The 14,298-nt window shown below is 38.6% G+C and overlaps 1 protein-coding gene across 1 annotated transcript in view; it reads right to left on the bottom strand.

The window, feature by feature from the left end:
* Positions 1–14,298, bottom strand: part of Fam214a (family with sequence similarity 214, member A) — a 40,686-nt gene that overhangs the window by 4,225 nt on the left and 22,163 nt on the right. The window contains exons 6-10 of the mRNA XM_013009953.1: positions 13,467–13,489; positions 10,663–10,742; positions 9,055–9,163; positions 5,855–6,013; positions 2,034–2,102 (exon numbers count right to left, since the gene is read on the bottom strand). Of these exons, the coding sequence (XP_012865407.1) occupies positions 2,034–2,102; positions 5,855–6,013; positions 9,055–9,163; positions 10,663–10,742; positions 13,467–13,489 (440 nt within the window). The remainder of the gene's footprint in view (positions 1–2,033; positions 2,103–5,854; positions 6,014–9,054; positions 9,164–10,662; positions 10,743–13,466; positions 13,490–14,298) is intronic.

Genomic DNA, 14,298 nt, shown 5'->3' with positions numbered 1-14,298 from the left:
AGAGACTGGCTTCAAACCACAACCCTCAGCTCTTAGCTCTAAGCCTCTCAGCTTATCGTAGCCACTAGCACCTGGCTTTTTCTCATGTCTTAAATAGTGAATAAGTAGAATTTTAAAAATACAAATAGAAGCTAAGTGAAAATTAGAATTTCTGTTTTTTGGGGGTCCGGTCGTGGGTCCTGAACTCTGGGCCTGGGCGCTGTCCCTCAGCTCTTCAGCTCAAGGCTAGCACTCTACCACTTGAGCCACAGTGCCACTTCTGGCTTTTTTCTTTTTGCTTATGTGGTGCTGAGGAATCGAACCCAGGGCCTCAGGAATGCAAGGCAAGCTCTCTACCACTGAGCCACCTTCCCAGCCCCAGAATTTCTGTTTAAGTTACATATAGTTAGTGTAAAAGTGATTATATATGTTTAAAAGAGGGACTTATCTTTTTGAAACTTGTATTTAAGTGTATTAAAATAAAGCTCATGATTATGAGACCCAAAGTCAGCTAATACTTGATATCCTGATTATATGCTTTCAGCATACAATTGTTGCATTCAGCAATACTAGTTTTTTTATGTTTCATATTTTATTTTATTTTTTATTGTGAAAATACTGTACAGAGGGGTTACAATTACATGGGCACGATAATGAGTACATTTCTTATCAAGCATTGTAGCCTCCTCCCAACATTAGTTTTTGTTTTTAAATCATCAGTATCATAGGCCAAAGTATGTATTTTTAATGAAGATTGAAGTGAATTTAATTGGTACTTGGCTATAAATTGAAGGAATTTTACTTTTAAAAAATATAAAATTTTAAACAAAACCCCAAGCTGCTGATCTGACTTTAACCAAATTACCAACACATCACTAGGTAACTTGGTGCCCGTGCTTTCAGAAGCTCATCCGTGGCACTGGACATCACTCACTGAATCAAAATGAGAAATACATCAATATTATGATCCAAATCTTGTAACCACAACAACTAGCAAGCCAGGAGTTCAATCCATGATTATGAATGATTAAGCTTTATAACATACCCAGAGTTTATACTGAAAATTAAGCAGAAAAGCTGACAGTGTCTAAAGCAAGAGGCCAGTATACTGCCTCAGGGATAATGACTAGTGACTTTAACTCTCAAGTGCTATAGAGCCAGAGGCAATCCCCGCAGGATTCAAGATCTGTTTACCAACAGATCAGGCCTTAAGATGCAGTGATTCTTTCTCAGTAAATACCTACGTGTAGGGGAATATTTCACTTCAGTGAGATATGAAATAAACAAAGGTATTGGGACTTGACAAACACTGGACAAAGTTCTTATAAAAGCCTTGCTGGCCTAGATCAGATCCTGAATGTAAGGAACCAGCTTCAACTAGGCTTTCAGACTGCAAACAACTAGGCAACAGATTCAGTGTTTGCAGACTGGAGCTCAGACTTGGAGATAAACACAATTGCAAACAGGCCTTGATACTAAATCATGCTTTGGGAAGCCTAGACCAAGGATAAGAAATAACTGCCCAGGGTGACCATGGTTCTCTGGTCAATACTGAAATTAAAACTCTCATCAATACTCAAACTAAAAGCAATGATGCTCTGCTGTGTCATCTGTCAGACCAACATTTCTACTTAGATCTGTTTTAACAATCATTAAATAAGGTGTAACATCTTGAGTCCCAAGTTTTCCTTGGCAATACTAAGGTCTCCTTTTAAATAGGTGAAATCTCAGTATGCCTTACTATATTGAATATAAGACACTGGTAATGGTATGTTTTGTTAGGTTCTAATTATATTGAACATATATCCCTTTATTTTATCTTATGCAAATGGTCATGTACTGTTTTTCTCATGTACTATTCATCTCCAACTATTTTCCTTTTATAGAAGTCCCCAAATGTTCATTCCTGGGGCAGAGCATGGACACTCCAAAGAAAGCTGCAGCCCCACTGTTACTTACCAAAGTTGTTGCAGCAGCAGGAGCAGGAGAAAGGGCTAAGTTCTATATGTATGTGAGAGAATGATTATTGCAATTGTAGGCTATAAAACACATACCACTTGTATTGTTCCTGAAGGAGGTACTCGATAACCCCTTTTACCAAGGGACTCTAAAGTAATCACACCCTTGAAATAAAAGAAGACAAATTGAGTACACATGCATATAAATTACTAAAATAAAAATAACACACCATGTAATTTAAAAAGATTCAAAATTCTATTTCTAGGGAAAGATATTAAAAATACATTAATAAGATATATTTTATGAATATGAAATAGTGAGATTTCCAACTGTAAAGAAACAATTTACTATTCTTCCTGGATATGTTAAAAACAAGTATTATATAAATGGCTATGCTCCTGAAAATTTCCATTGATATATAAAGGCAAGAAAGTTTCTTAACCAAAAAATTAAGAAGGTTACAGGAGTATTCCTGAGTCTTAGGGGAGAGGGAAAATATAGAAACAAAACAATTCATTGGTCTTTGGACATATAAAAAGTAATAAGTATGAAAAGATCTAAGACTTGACTGAAAATGAAGAAATTCCTTAGTCAGGGAGTTAAGCTATATATCTGAGTTTCTGAATACAAAACAAAATAAAAATGACATTTAAAAAAAAGAAAAAAATAAAAGTTTGGGACTCAATGGTTCCTGCCTGATAATTCTACAAGAGATATTCAAAGTAAACAGTAGAAAATCAAAGTTTAACCAGCATTTGTGGTTTGTTCTATCCAAAAGCCATATAATTCCATTTTCTGAGGACTAATGTTTCTTGAGAAATAAGCTTAGCTTCCTTAACCTAGATCGTAGGCTTTTGAGTTTTCACTTAATGATGATTTTAAGAATCTAAATTGATGTTAAATCAGAACACAATGGATTGAAAGTCTAAGAGCTAAGATTTGAGTCAAAGTGAAAGCTAAATTGGGGTCTTTTCACTAGAGAAATCTAAAAGAGAAAATTAGAAGTACTTAGTCTGGTACTCAAAGAATGGTCCTCAAACCAGCTTCATCAATACCACATTTGAGTATTTTAGAAATGCAGAAGGTTGTAAGGAGGCTGAGATCTGAGAATCACGGTTTCAAGCCAGCCCGGGCAGAGAAGTTTGTGAGACTCTTATTTCCAATATACCTCTAGAAAACCAGAAGTGGTGCTGTGGCTCAAGTGGTAGATTACTTGCCTTGAGCTGAAGAGCCGAGGGACAGCACCGAGGCCCAGAGTTCAAGCCCCAAGACCAACCAAAAAAAAGAAAGAAAAAGAAAAGGAAACAAAAGAAATGCAGGAGGTCTGGCCTTCCTCCATCATATACAAACTGTAATCTGCAATTCAGTAATACTCTAGATAAAGCATATGTACATTAAAGTGTGAGAAAACTTTCAGCATGTGGAACAGTTGTTCTGAGGAGTCCAAAACATAGGAGGAAAATATAAATTTTAAACAAGAGCAGTTTAAATTGAATGTATGAAAACCTCAGTAACTGGGATAACCAAATGCCTTCAGTTAGTATGATAATTCTTAAATAATGAATAATGATAATTCTTTACATAATGAAGGCTGATTTTACTTACTAAAACAGGAGTAATACTTTTCTTTCAATTAGTTAAGGTAGTTAAGTAAAATGATTGCATGTTATACACATACATTTTATGGTTCTATCACTGTATACCAAACATGCCAACCTTATGTAAATATAAAACAGGACTGTCCCATGAGGTGTCATTATTTGGTGGATTTAGAAATCAGACTACTTGGGAAATAAAGAGTGGGCAATGGTGAAGGTGAGTAACTCAACTCTAAGTATGCAGCACCTAATAGTAGAACACTATCGACACATTAACATTGGAAAATGATGATGGAAATGGACACTGAAGAAATGGAAATGGAGCCGGGCACAGGTGGCTCATGCTTGTAATCCTAGCTACTCATGAGGCTGAGATCTGAGGATCGAGGTTCAAAGCCAGCCCAGGCAGGAAAGACTGTAAGACTCCTATCTCCAATAAACCACCAGAAAACCGGAAGTGGCGCTGTAGCTCAAGTGGTAGAGCACTCGCCTTCAGCTGAAGAGCTGAGGGACAGCGCAGCACCCAGGCCCAGAGTTCAAGCCCCACGACCAACCAAAAAAAAAAAAAAAAAAAGAAATGGAAATGGTTCCTGAAACAATGAAAGTAGAGAGTTTTGGAAAGGGAAGGAGGATGATGGAGAGTAATGGGGAGTGAGCCTATCAGGTTTATCATACATATTGTTTATGACAAGTATATTATTTTATAACTATATGGACACGTCAAAATGAAACTCCCTTGTACTAATTGATATTAATAAAAAAAACTCAACAAAAATGTAACTAGTCATCAACAAACTGAATCCTTAACCAAAACATAATTATACATTAATACTTTCTCTAACACAATTTGATATACTTTTCTAGTGAAGAACCACACTTCAAGTACAAGTAGATATAGATATTTACATGAAAAATGATAATGATATATAATACCCTTCCCTATTCTTCCCAGTCCCAGAAAAAAAGGCAAAATATACAAAAACGAATAGCTACTTTTATCATCATATTGCTAAAGACCACATATTACTATTGTTTCTCCTTTCACTCTAAAACACATACAGAAAAGCTACAGGTTAGAAAACAGTAATAGTAATTATATCAATTTAGAAGGAAAGACAATAGATTTTTTAAAAAAAGAATCTTTTAAGTTTAAGGTTACACTTTAAAACAGTTCTTAATACTGTTAGGCCAGGAGTAACATTGGAAAACTAGGAATTTTATTTAGAAAGGGATTGAGAAATTATATATAACTGTATTATTAGTTTAATAAGTAGAAAACTTAACAAGCATATGCTGATTTGGTTAATCATAATAAAAAAGTAACCATATACAGCCTTGTCAAGCTGGCAAGAATGCAAGTGATTCCCTAACTTTGCCTGGGCATACCTGCTTTTATGTATTTCTGCCTCATTAGACTATGCAATAGTTGCTTGAAAGCAAAGGGTATCATTAACACTTGGAGAACTTTTTTAAAAAATTAATGTAGTGCTGAGAATCAAACCCAAGGCCTTGGTCATTATGGAAAACACTCTACCACTGAGCTACATTCTCAGAAAGTTAAGAGAACATTTTTATCACTGACTCCAAGTTAGGGAGTCAAAGTGAAAACCTTATTTGATACTCTGTTTTGTGTGATTATTGAGAACATTTTACAGACCTTCACGTCCTGCCATTTCTCCCTCTTTGTGCACTGAAAAGGAGCAGATGAATATATATATATATATATATATATATATATACATACATATACACTCCAGGATTCAGAATCATTTTTGCACTTGAAAGCATATTTTACCTACAATCCATTAGGATAAGAGAAATGGGAAAGATAAAATCAGACCTCTGAAGCTTAAGAGTGTATTATAATCCTCAAAGCTCTTACTTTCCTCTAAGCCATTAGCTTGAGTCATAAACAGCTCATTTGCTCTAGAACTCTAGGATTAGGAAAGAATGGGCCACAGATGAGAGAGTAGAAAAAGGATCTCACAGAAGGCTTAGTTCACCAGACTCTTCTCTAAACTCTTCTGAGCTAAAGAACACACAGGAATGCAACCCTAAAGTAGCCACGAAGCACTTGAGATTTGTGTTGGAGTAGTACAACATGATTGTAGTATCACTAATCTGTAAATCACACAGAAGCAAGTAAATTACAGCAACATTCTCAAATGTAAAAGACTTTACTGCTGCTTAATCAGAAAGAAGCTACCAGGTAATATTTTGGTATATTAGTCTGTATTTAAGAAATACATACTTTTGATCATAATCCCCTAAGTGGATTGATCCAGGAAGAAAAGGATAATTTTTTAAAAAATACTTGCCATATAAGGAGACGGAGCATTGTCATCTGAAACACTGTAGAATGACACTTCAACTGGAAGAGTCAAGTGCGTGGGACAGAAAATACCACTTGCTCCTACCTCGGCAGTGAAGCCATCAACTACTCCGAGGGGATCTAAACGGTAATTCAAAACAGATTCCTGGGAGACAAAGCAAAATAGTTGGTGTAAAAAACAACAGAAAAGCTAAGTCATTCATTTCATGTTCTGTTTAAATAGACCAGGAACTGCTGGGCATGGTGGTTGGTACATACCTGTAATCACAACACACTTGGTAGGTTGACTCAAGACAAGTTACAGGTTTGCATGATAGTTTAGAACTCGAATTTATGTCCTCAATATGTCTTTCTTTTTTTCTTATTAATTAAGTGGCTTTACCACTTGAGACAGAACGCCACTTCCAGTTTTCTGGTGGTTTATTGGAGGTAAGAGTCTCATGGACTTTCCTGCCAGGGCTGGCTTTGAATCTTTTTTTTTTGGAGGGGTGGGTCTGGTCGTGGGGCCTGAACTCTGGGCCTGGGCGCTGTCCCTCAGCTCTTCAGCTCAAGGCTTAGCGCTCTACCCCTTGAGCCACAGCGCCACTTCTGGCTTATGTGGTGCTTTTCGCTTATGTGGTGCTGAGGAATCGAACCCAAGGCCTCAGGCATGCAAAGCAAGCACTCTACCACTGAGACACCTTCCCAGCCCTGGCTTTGAATCTTGATCCTCAGATCTCAGCCTCCTGAGTAGCTAGGATTACAGGTGTGAGCCACTGGCGCCCGGCTTAATTATATATTATATAATAAATATCAATAAACTCACTCAGTAAATATCCTCTGTTCATTTACTGCAGAGAGCATTGCATTTATTATGAAGAAAACATATGGGTTAGTCCCAGAACTTCACTGCATTTTTTAAGTAACTTGAAAAATGTGTGCATATCTATACAAATAGAATCTTCAGTAAACAGTATATAGATCTTTTCCCTATCTTCCCTTACCTAAGGTTTTTATATACAGACTGCTTCCCCAGCCCAATAAGGATAGTTTAAAAGATAGATATATTCAAGAAGAGAGTTTAAGTGGGGTGCCAATGATTCATGCTTGTAATCCTAGCTACTTAAGAGGCTGAGATCTGAGGATCATGGTTCAAAGCCAGCCCGGGCAGAAAAGTCTGTGAGACTCTGATCTCCAATAAACCACTAGAAAACTGGAAGTGGTGCTGTGGCTCAAGAGGTAGAGCTCTCGCCTTGAGCTGAAGAGGGCAGGGACAGCACCTAGGCCCAGAGTTCAAGCCTCACAACCAACAAAAAAAAAAAAAAGAAGAGAGTTCAACATCTTTGAACTGATACCACCCTTAAAAAGAAAATGGAAGCCGGGCACTGGTGGCTCACGCCTGTAATCCTAGCTACTCAGGAGGCTGAGATCTGAGGATCGCGGTTCAAAGCCAGCCCAGGCAGGAGAGACCATGAGACTCCCATCTCCAATAAACCACCAGAAAACCAGAAGTGGCGCTGTAGCTCAAGGGGTAGAGCGCTAGCCTTGAGCTGAAGAGCTGAGGGATAGCGCTCAGGCCCAGAGTTCAAGCCCCATGACCAACCAAAAAAAAAAAGAAAATGGAAAAGAGATTTAACTCAAGATATTTTTTTAAATTTATATTAACATTTTGAAAGGCAGTCTAAAAGTTAAAATGATTATTAAAGCATATAAAACCACAACTAAGACAAACCTATATATTTCACATTTTTCTTTTTTTTTATTTCACATTTTTCATTCTTTTTTGTTTTTGTTTTTTTTTTTGGTGCTGGTCTTGAGGCTTGAACTCAAGGCCTGGGTGCTGTCCCTGAGCTTTTGTGTTCAAGGCTGGTACTCTAGCACTTGAGTCACAGCTCCACTTCTGGCTTTTTGGTAGTTAATTGGAAAGAGTCTCCTGGACTTTCTTGTCCAGGCTGGCTTCAAATTAAGATCCTCAGATCTCAGCCTCCTGAGTAGCTAGGATTACAGCTATGACCCACAAGCACTCAGCTTTGTTTTTTTAAGGTAAGATTTTACTATGTACCAATCCTCCTGCCTCAGCCACTCAATTGTGCCATGATGTCTGGCAGTTAAGTTGATTTCAAATTAAATAAAAACAGCTAAACTCATGATATACTTGATTCTATGCAGAAGTAACCATAATAAAATACGATCTAAGCTGGGCACCAGTGACTCATGCCTATAATCCTAGCTATTCAGGAGGCTGGGATCTGAGGATCATGGTCCAAAGCCAGCTCAGCCAGGACACTCTGTGAGACTCTTACCTTTAATAAACTACTCAAAAAAGCTGGAAATGGCACTGTGGGTCAAATGGTAGACCGCTTGCCTTGAGCAAAAGCAGCTCAGAGACAACAGCCAGATCCAGAGTTCAACCCCCAGGGCCAGCAAAAATAAATAAATAAATAAAAATCTACACGTATCAGAGAACCATTTGATTTGGCAAATCAATCTCCTTGATCATAAAGAAACTGCTATGAATATTACCTTTTACCATTTCACCATCTTGTATCTTTCTTAAGATCGCAAAGCCATTTTTTAAAGAGATGGAGTATTGTTTTGTTGCCCAAGATGCTTCTGAACTTTTGGCTAAGTCAATCTCCCATCTTAGCCTCCTGAGTAGCTGAGACTATAGGTATATGCCATCACATCTGGCTACTAAGGCCAATTTTACCAGATAAGTCACTCTTCTTGGTTACAGAGTAATAGATATTTGCCATGCTGACTGATTCCTCCACTAGCTATCCACTTCTAATATATCAATACCAAAAATTCTCTACTTTTCCTTCTAATAAAAAATCAAACAAAAAACAGTCAAGGCTTTATAAAAAGATGATTTATTTTCTTTCCTTTTTATATTAAAGACATAAATAATAGCCATGATCTAGTTCAAGAAACTCCAACACTTGCTTGGCGCTGGTGGCTCACGCCTGTAATCTAGTTACTCAGGAGGCTGAGTCTGAGGATCACGGTTCAAAGCTAGCCCAGGCAGGAGAGTCCGTGAGACTCTTATCTCCAATAAACCACTAGAAAACTGGAAGTGGCACTGTAGCTCAAGTGGTAGAGCGCTCGCCTTGAGCTGAAGAGTGCAGGGACAGTGTTCAAGCTCCACGACCGACCAAAAAAGGTACAAGATACTCCATCACTTAAATTCATTCCAAAACATATTACCTCAAAATTTCCTAGGAGACTGAGACTTGTTATAGGTGGAGCACTAGAACTCAAAAAAGGTTTTTCATGAATATCAGGAGCATCTTCAATATTTAAACATGGTTGAGCACTATTAAAAAACAAAACAACAAAAGAACATATTAACAATATTTTCTTAATTGCTTTTATACAAAACTAAATTAGAATACAAATAATTTCAGCCAAATTAACATAATAAAATTAAGGTCACCAAAATTTAAAACACAAACATGTGTGTGTGTGTGTGTGTGTGTGTGTGTGTATGTGTATGTGTACATCTTATAGGTTTCAAGATGGTTTCATATAATGGAAGCTATTGCAAATACTTCGGAGGCTGACATCTGAGAAATACAGTTCAAAGCCAGACCTGTCAGGAACGTCTGTAAGACTCTTATCTCTAATTAACCACCAGAAAACTGGAAGTGGAGCTGTGGTTCAAAGTGGTAGAGTCACAGCTTTGAACAGTTAAGCTCAGGGACATCTCCCAGGCCTTGAGCTCAAACCCCATAACCTACAAAAAAAAAAAAAAAGCAGGGGATATGGATATGGTTCAGTTGTAGAACCTCCAGACTCAACCCCAAGCACTCTTTAAAAAAAAAAAGTAGTATTGGGGGCTGGGAAGGTGGCTCAGTGGTAGAGTGCTTGCCTTGCATGTATGAGGCCCTGTGTTCAATTCCTCAGTACCACACAAACAGAAAAAACTGGCAGTGGTGCTGTGGCTCGAGTGGTAGAGTTCTACCTTTGAGCTGAAGAGCTGAGGGACAGCACCCAGGCCCAGAGTTCAAGCCCCATGACCGACCAAAAAAAAAAAATAAGTAGTATCATTTGCCAATATGGAGAAAACAAAGGACTAAAAGGTAGAGGTTAGCTGGGTGCTCATAGCCCATGCTTGTAATCCTAGCTATTCAGAGGAGGCTGAGATCTGAGGATCACTGTTTGAAGTCAGCCTGGCCAAGAAAGTTTGTGAGACTTTATCTCCAATTAACTAGCAAAAAGCCAGAAGTGGAGCTAAGGCACAGATGGTAGAGCGCTAACCTTGAACAAAAAATCTCAGGAAAAGTGCCTAGGCCATGAGTTCAAGCCCCACAACTGGCAAAAATAAATTAATTAAAATAAAAATACAAGGTAGAGATTAATGACCAGGAGTATATAAATCTATTTAAGTTTTAAAAATAATATTTATAGAGGCCTGGAAGGTGGCTCAGTGGTAGAGCGCTTGCCTTGCATGCCCGAGGCCCTGGGTTCAATTCCTCAGCACCACATAAGCAAAAAGCAAAAAGCCAGAAGTGGAGTTGTGGCTCAAGTGGTAGAGTGCTAGCCTTGAGCTGAAGAGCTGAGGGACAGCACCCAGGCTCAGAGTTCAGGCCCCTCGACCAGACCCCCCCCAAAAAATAATAATGTTTATTAGAATGACTAAAATTGCTGTAGCTGACTGTCTCAAGGACTTTCATTCTTATCTTTAGTAATTTTTGCACATGCAGTATCATATTGAAAATATGAAGATTTTGATTTTTAGACTCACTTATTGTCAGAGACTAGAATTTTGTGAAATTCTATTTTGGGTACATAGATATATTTTAAGATTACTACCTTCTCGATGAAATGCTTTTCAGACGCAGCAATGAAGAATCCAGATCAAAGCAACCTGATTGTGTTTTTCTTTGAGGAACCTAAAGTCAAAATAATCATAAATAAAAGTTATGCAGCATACTTTTAAAGTAAGATTTCATACATAACAGTGTATTTCAAATAATGTTATTATTATTATATTGTTGTTGGTGGTGGTCATGGGGCTTGAACTCTGGACCTAAGCACTGCCCAGAGTGTTTCAGCTCAAGGTGAGTGCTCTACCACTTGAGCCACAGCATCACTTCCGGTTTTCTGGTGATTAATAAGAGAAAAGAGTTACTCACTGATTTTCCTGCCAGGCCTGGTTTTGAACCGCAATCCTGAGATCTAGGCCTCCTGAGTAGCTAGGATTATAGGTGTGAGCCACCAGTGCTGGGCTATTATGTATTTTTCTTATCTTCTAATTTTATTCACTAGCAAAAAAAGATAGCTAATGGAAGTATTTTTACTAGGTTTCAAGTTTTTAAAAAGTAATTTCTTCTAAAACTAGATAGTACATGGAATCTCAATATATATGTAATAAATATAAGACTTTCACTTTTTTTTTCTTCTTTTTTTTGGTCAGTCATGGGGCTTGAACTCAAGGCCTTGTCACTATTCCTGAGCTTTTTTTTTTGCTCAAGGCAACTACTCTACCACTTTGAGTCACAGCACTACTTCTGGTTTTCAGAGATAAGAGTCTCACAGGCTTTCCTGCTGGGGCTGTCTTCAAATCACAATCTTCAGATCTCAGCCTCTGAGTAGCTAGGTTTACAGGTGTGAGGGTACCAGCACCCAGATATCACTTCTTGATATATTAGTGTACTCTCAGGGGGAGAAGGTGGGGAATACTGAAAGCTTTCCAATAAATAGGGAAATGGCCTGGGATCTTCCAACTCTTTCTTCTTTTGGGGACCCCAACTGCCACACTCCCAAGAAGCTTAAGGCTTATAAGAACACTGAATTTCAAATATCATTGTTATGTATCAGATTATACTGAAAACAAACCAACACTTACCCCCCAAAAGAAAGAAGAACAAAACATAAATTAAAGGTTAAAGAAATTCATAGTAGAAAAAAGTTAAAAGGATTTGCTTCTAGAATTAAGTATGTCAGATATTTCTGACACTCTGATCTAATTGGAGACTAAGAAACAGATGAAAAATGCACACATCAACATTTTTTAATGTTATATACAAGTGCTTTATACCTATTTTTTAGACACTTTCTAAATATTTTCTAAATAGTGCTTTCTGTATATTGTCTACTCACTTGTTGTATCTCTATTGATCTCTATAAATCTTTGTTCTGGGGGCTGGGAAGGTGGCTCAGTGGCAGAGCACTTGCCTTGCACGCATGAGGCTCTGTGTTCAATTCCACAGCACCACATAAGCAAAAAGCCGGAAGTGGCACTGTGGCTCAAGTGGTAGAGCGCTAGCCTTGAGCTGAAGAGCTGAGGGACAGCGCCCAGGCCCAGAGTTCAGGCCCCACGACCGGACCCCAAAAAAATAAAATCAATCAATCAATCAATCTTTGTTCTGTTCTACTTTGTCCATCAGTATGTGCATGTGAATGCACACTTCAAATGTACTATTTCTCTTATCTAGCATTTTTATTTAGTTCTTTTTGAAATCTGTATGTTCATCTTTATCTCTTTTGTTTATTCATTCATTGACCTAATCTTGCTATGTCGCCCAGACTCCCTTGAAGTTAGAATTCTCCTGCTCCAGCACTGAGTTCTAGGTTTATAGCTAGATATATGCCATCAGGCTCAGCTTCATTGTTTCAACTTAATTCCTTGTCTTCACATTCATTTTGAATATTTTAACTTTTTGTTTGTATTTATTTTTCTGTGGTACTGGAAACTGAACTTGGGGCCATGTGTGTTCCCCAATCCTTTTGCTTCCCTATTCGTTTTTCCAGATAGAGTTTTGTGCTTTTATATCAGCTTACCTCAGACTACAACTCTCCTACCTCTGCCTCCTAGGTAGCTGGGATTACAGGTATGTACCATCATGTACATCTTGCTCTTAAAATTTTTTTGTGTGATATTAGGGTTTGAACTCAGGGTCTCAAACTTTGCTAGGCTGGTGTTCTACACGTGAGCCATACCCCTAGCCCTGTTTTTTTTTTTTTTTTTACTGTGAATCGTAAACTGTTTTTCTGTGAACTTTTCTTCCTGGGTAGGTCTTGAACCTAGATCCTTCCTCTATATGTTTCCTGAGTAGCTAGGATTACAGGTGTGAGGCAACAACACCTAGTTCCTACAACATTTTTAAAAGAATTACTTTTAACTCCTTAAGAGGCCACTCTGACAACAAGGTCCTACATGTGATTTTTTTTTTTTTGTTCTTGTTGATTCTTTAAAAGTTTTTACATAGGGCTGGGAAGGTGGCTCAGTGGTAGAGCACTTGCCTTACATGCATGAGGCCCTGGGTTCGATTCCTCAGCACCACATAAGCAGAAAAAAAGCAGGAAGTGGTGCAGTGGCTCAAGTGGTAGAGTGCTAGCCTTGAGCTAAAGAGCTGAGGGACAGTGCCCAGGCCCAGGGTTCAGGCCCCACAACCGACAAAAAAAAAAAAAGTTTTTACATAGTGGCAGAGTGCTTGCCTTGCATGTATGAGTCCCTGGGTTTGATTCCTCAGCACCACATAAGCAGAAAAAGCTGGAAGTGGCTCTATGGCTCAAGTGGTAGAGTGCTAGTCTTGAGCTGAAGAGCTGAGGGACAGCACCCAGGCCCAGAGTTCAGGCCCCATGACTGACAAAAAAAAAAAAAAAGTTCTTACATAGTTCTTTTCTTTGATATCATCTTCAATAAGTGTCAATTGCTTTTAAAAAGTTGTTAGTAGGGCTGGGATGGTGGCTCATTCGTAGAGTGCTTGCCTTGCATGCATGAAGCCCTGGGTTCAATTCCTCAGCACCACATAAGCAGAAAAAGCCAGAAGTGGATCTGTGGCTCAAGTGGTAGAGGGCTTACCATGAGCTGAAGAGCTCAGGGACAGCGCCCAGGCCCAGAGTTCAGGTCCCAGGATCAAAAAAAAAAGATCCCACTCTCCCTGTCTCTTTCAAGTCACTCATCCAGTGTTTCCCTAATTGTAATTCCTAAGGTTCCCAAATAAAGTTCTTTAAAGTTGTTAGTAAATCAGGTACCAGTGACTCACATCTGTAATCCTAGCTACTCAGGAGGCTGTGATCTGAGGATTATACTTCAAAAACCAGTCCAAGCAGGAAAGATTGTGAAACTCTTATTTCCAAATGACCACCAGAAAACTGGAAGTGGAATTGTGGCTCAAAGTGGTAGAGTGTGGAATTGTGGCTCAAAGTGGTAGAGTGCTAGCCTTGAGCGGAAAAAGCTCAGGACAGGGTTCAAGCTCTGAGTTCCAACACACACACACACACACACACACACACACACACACAGTGTGATACACACACACACACAGTGTAATAGTGGGTAGGGGATACTTACAGGACTCAAGCCCTGAGTTCCAACACACACACACACACACACATATACACAATGTTTTAGTGGGTAGGGGATACTTACAGGACTCAAGCCCTGAGTTCCAACACATACACACACACACACACACACACACACACACACACACACACACA

This window comes from Dipodomys ordii, unplaced genomic scaffold, assembly GCF_000151885.1.
Source record: "Dipodomys ordii isolate 6190 unplaced genomic scaffold, Dord_2.0 Scaffold11, whole genome shotgun sequence".
In the NCBI taxonomy this organism is placed as follows: domain Eukaryota; kingdom Metazoa; phylum Chordata; class Mammalia; order Rodentia; family Heteromyidae; genus Dipodomys; species Dipodomys ordii.
This window is presented reverse-complemented; position numbering and strand designations above follow the sequence as displayed.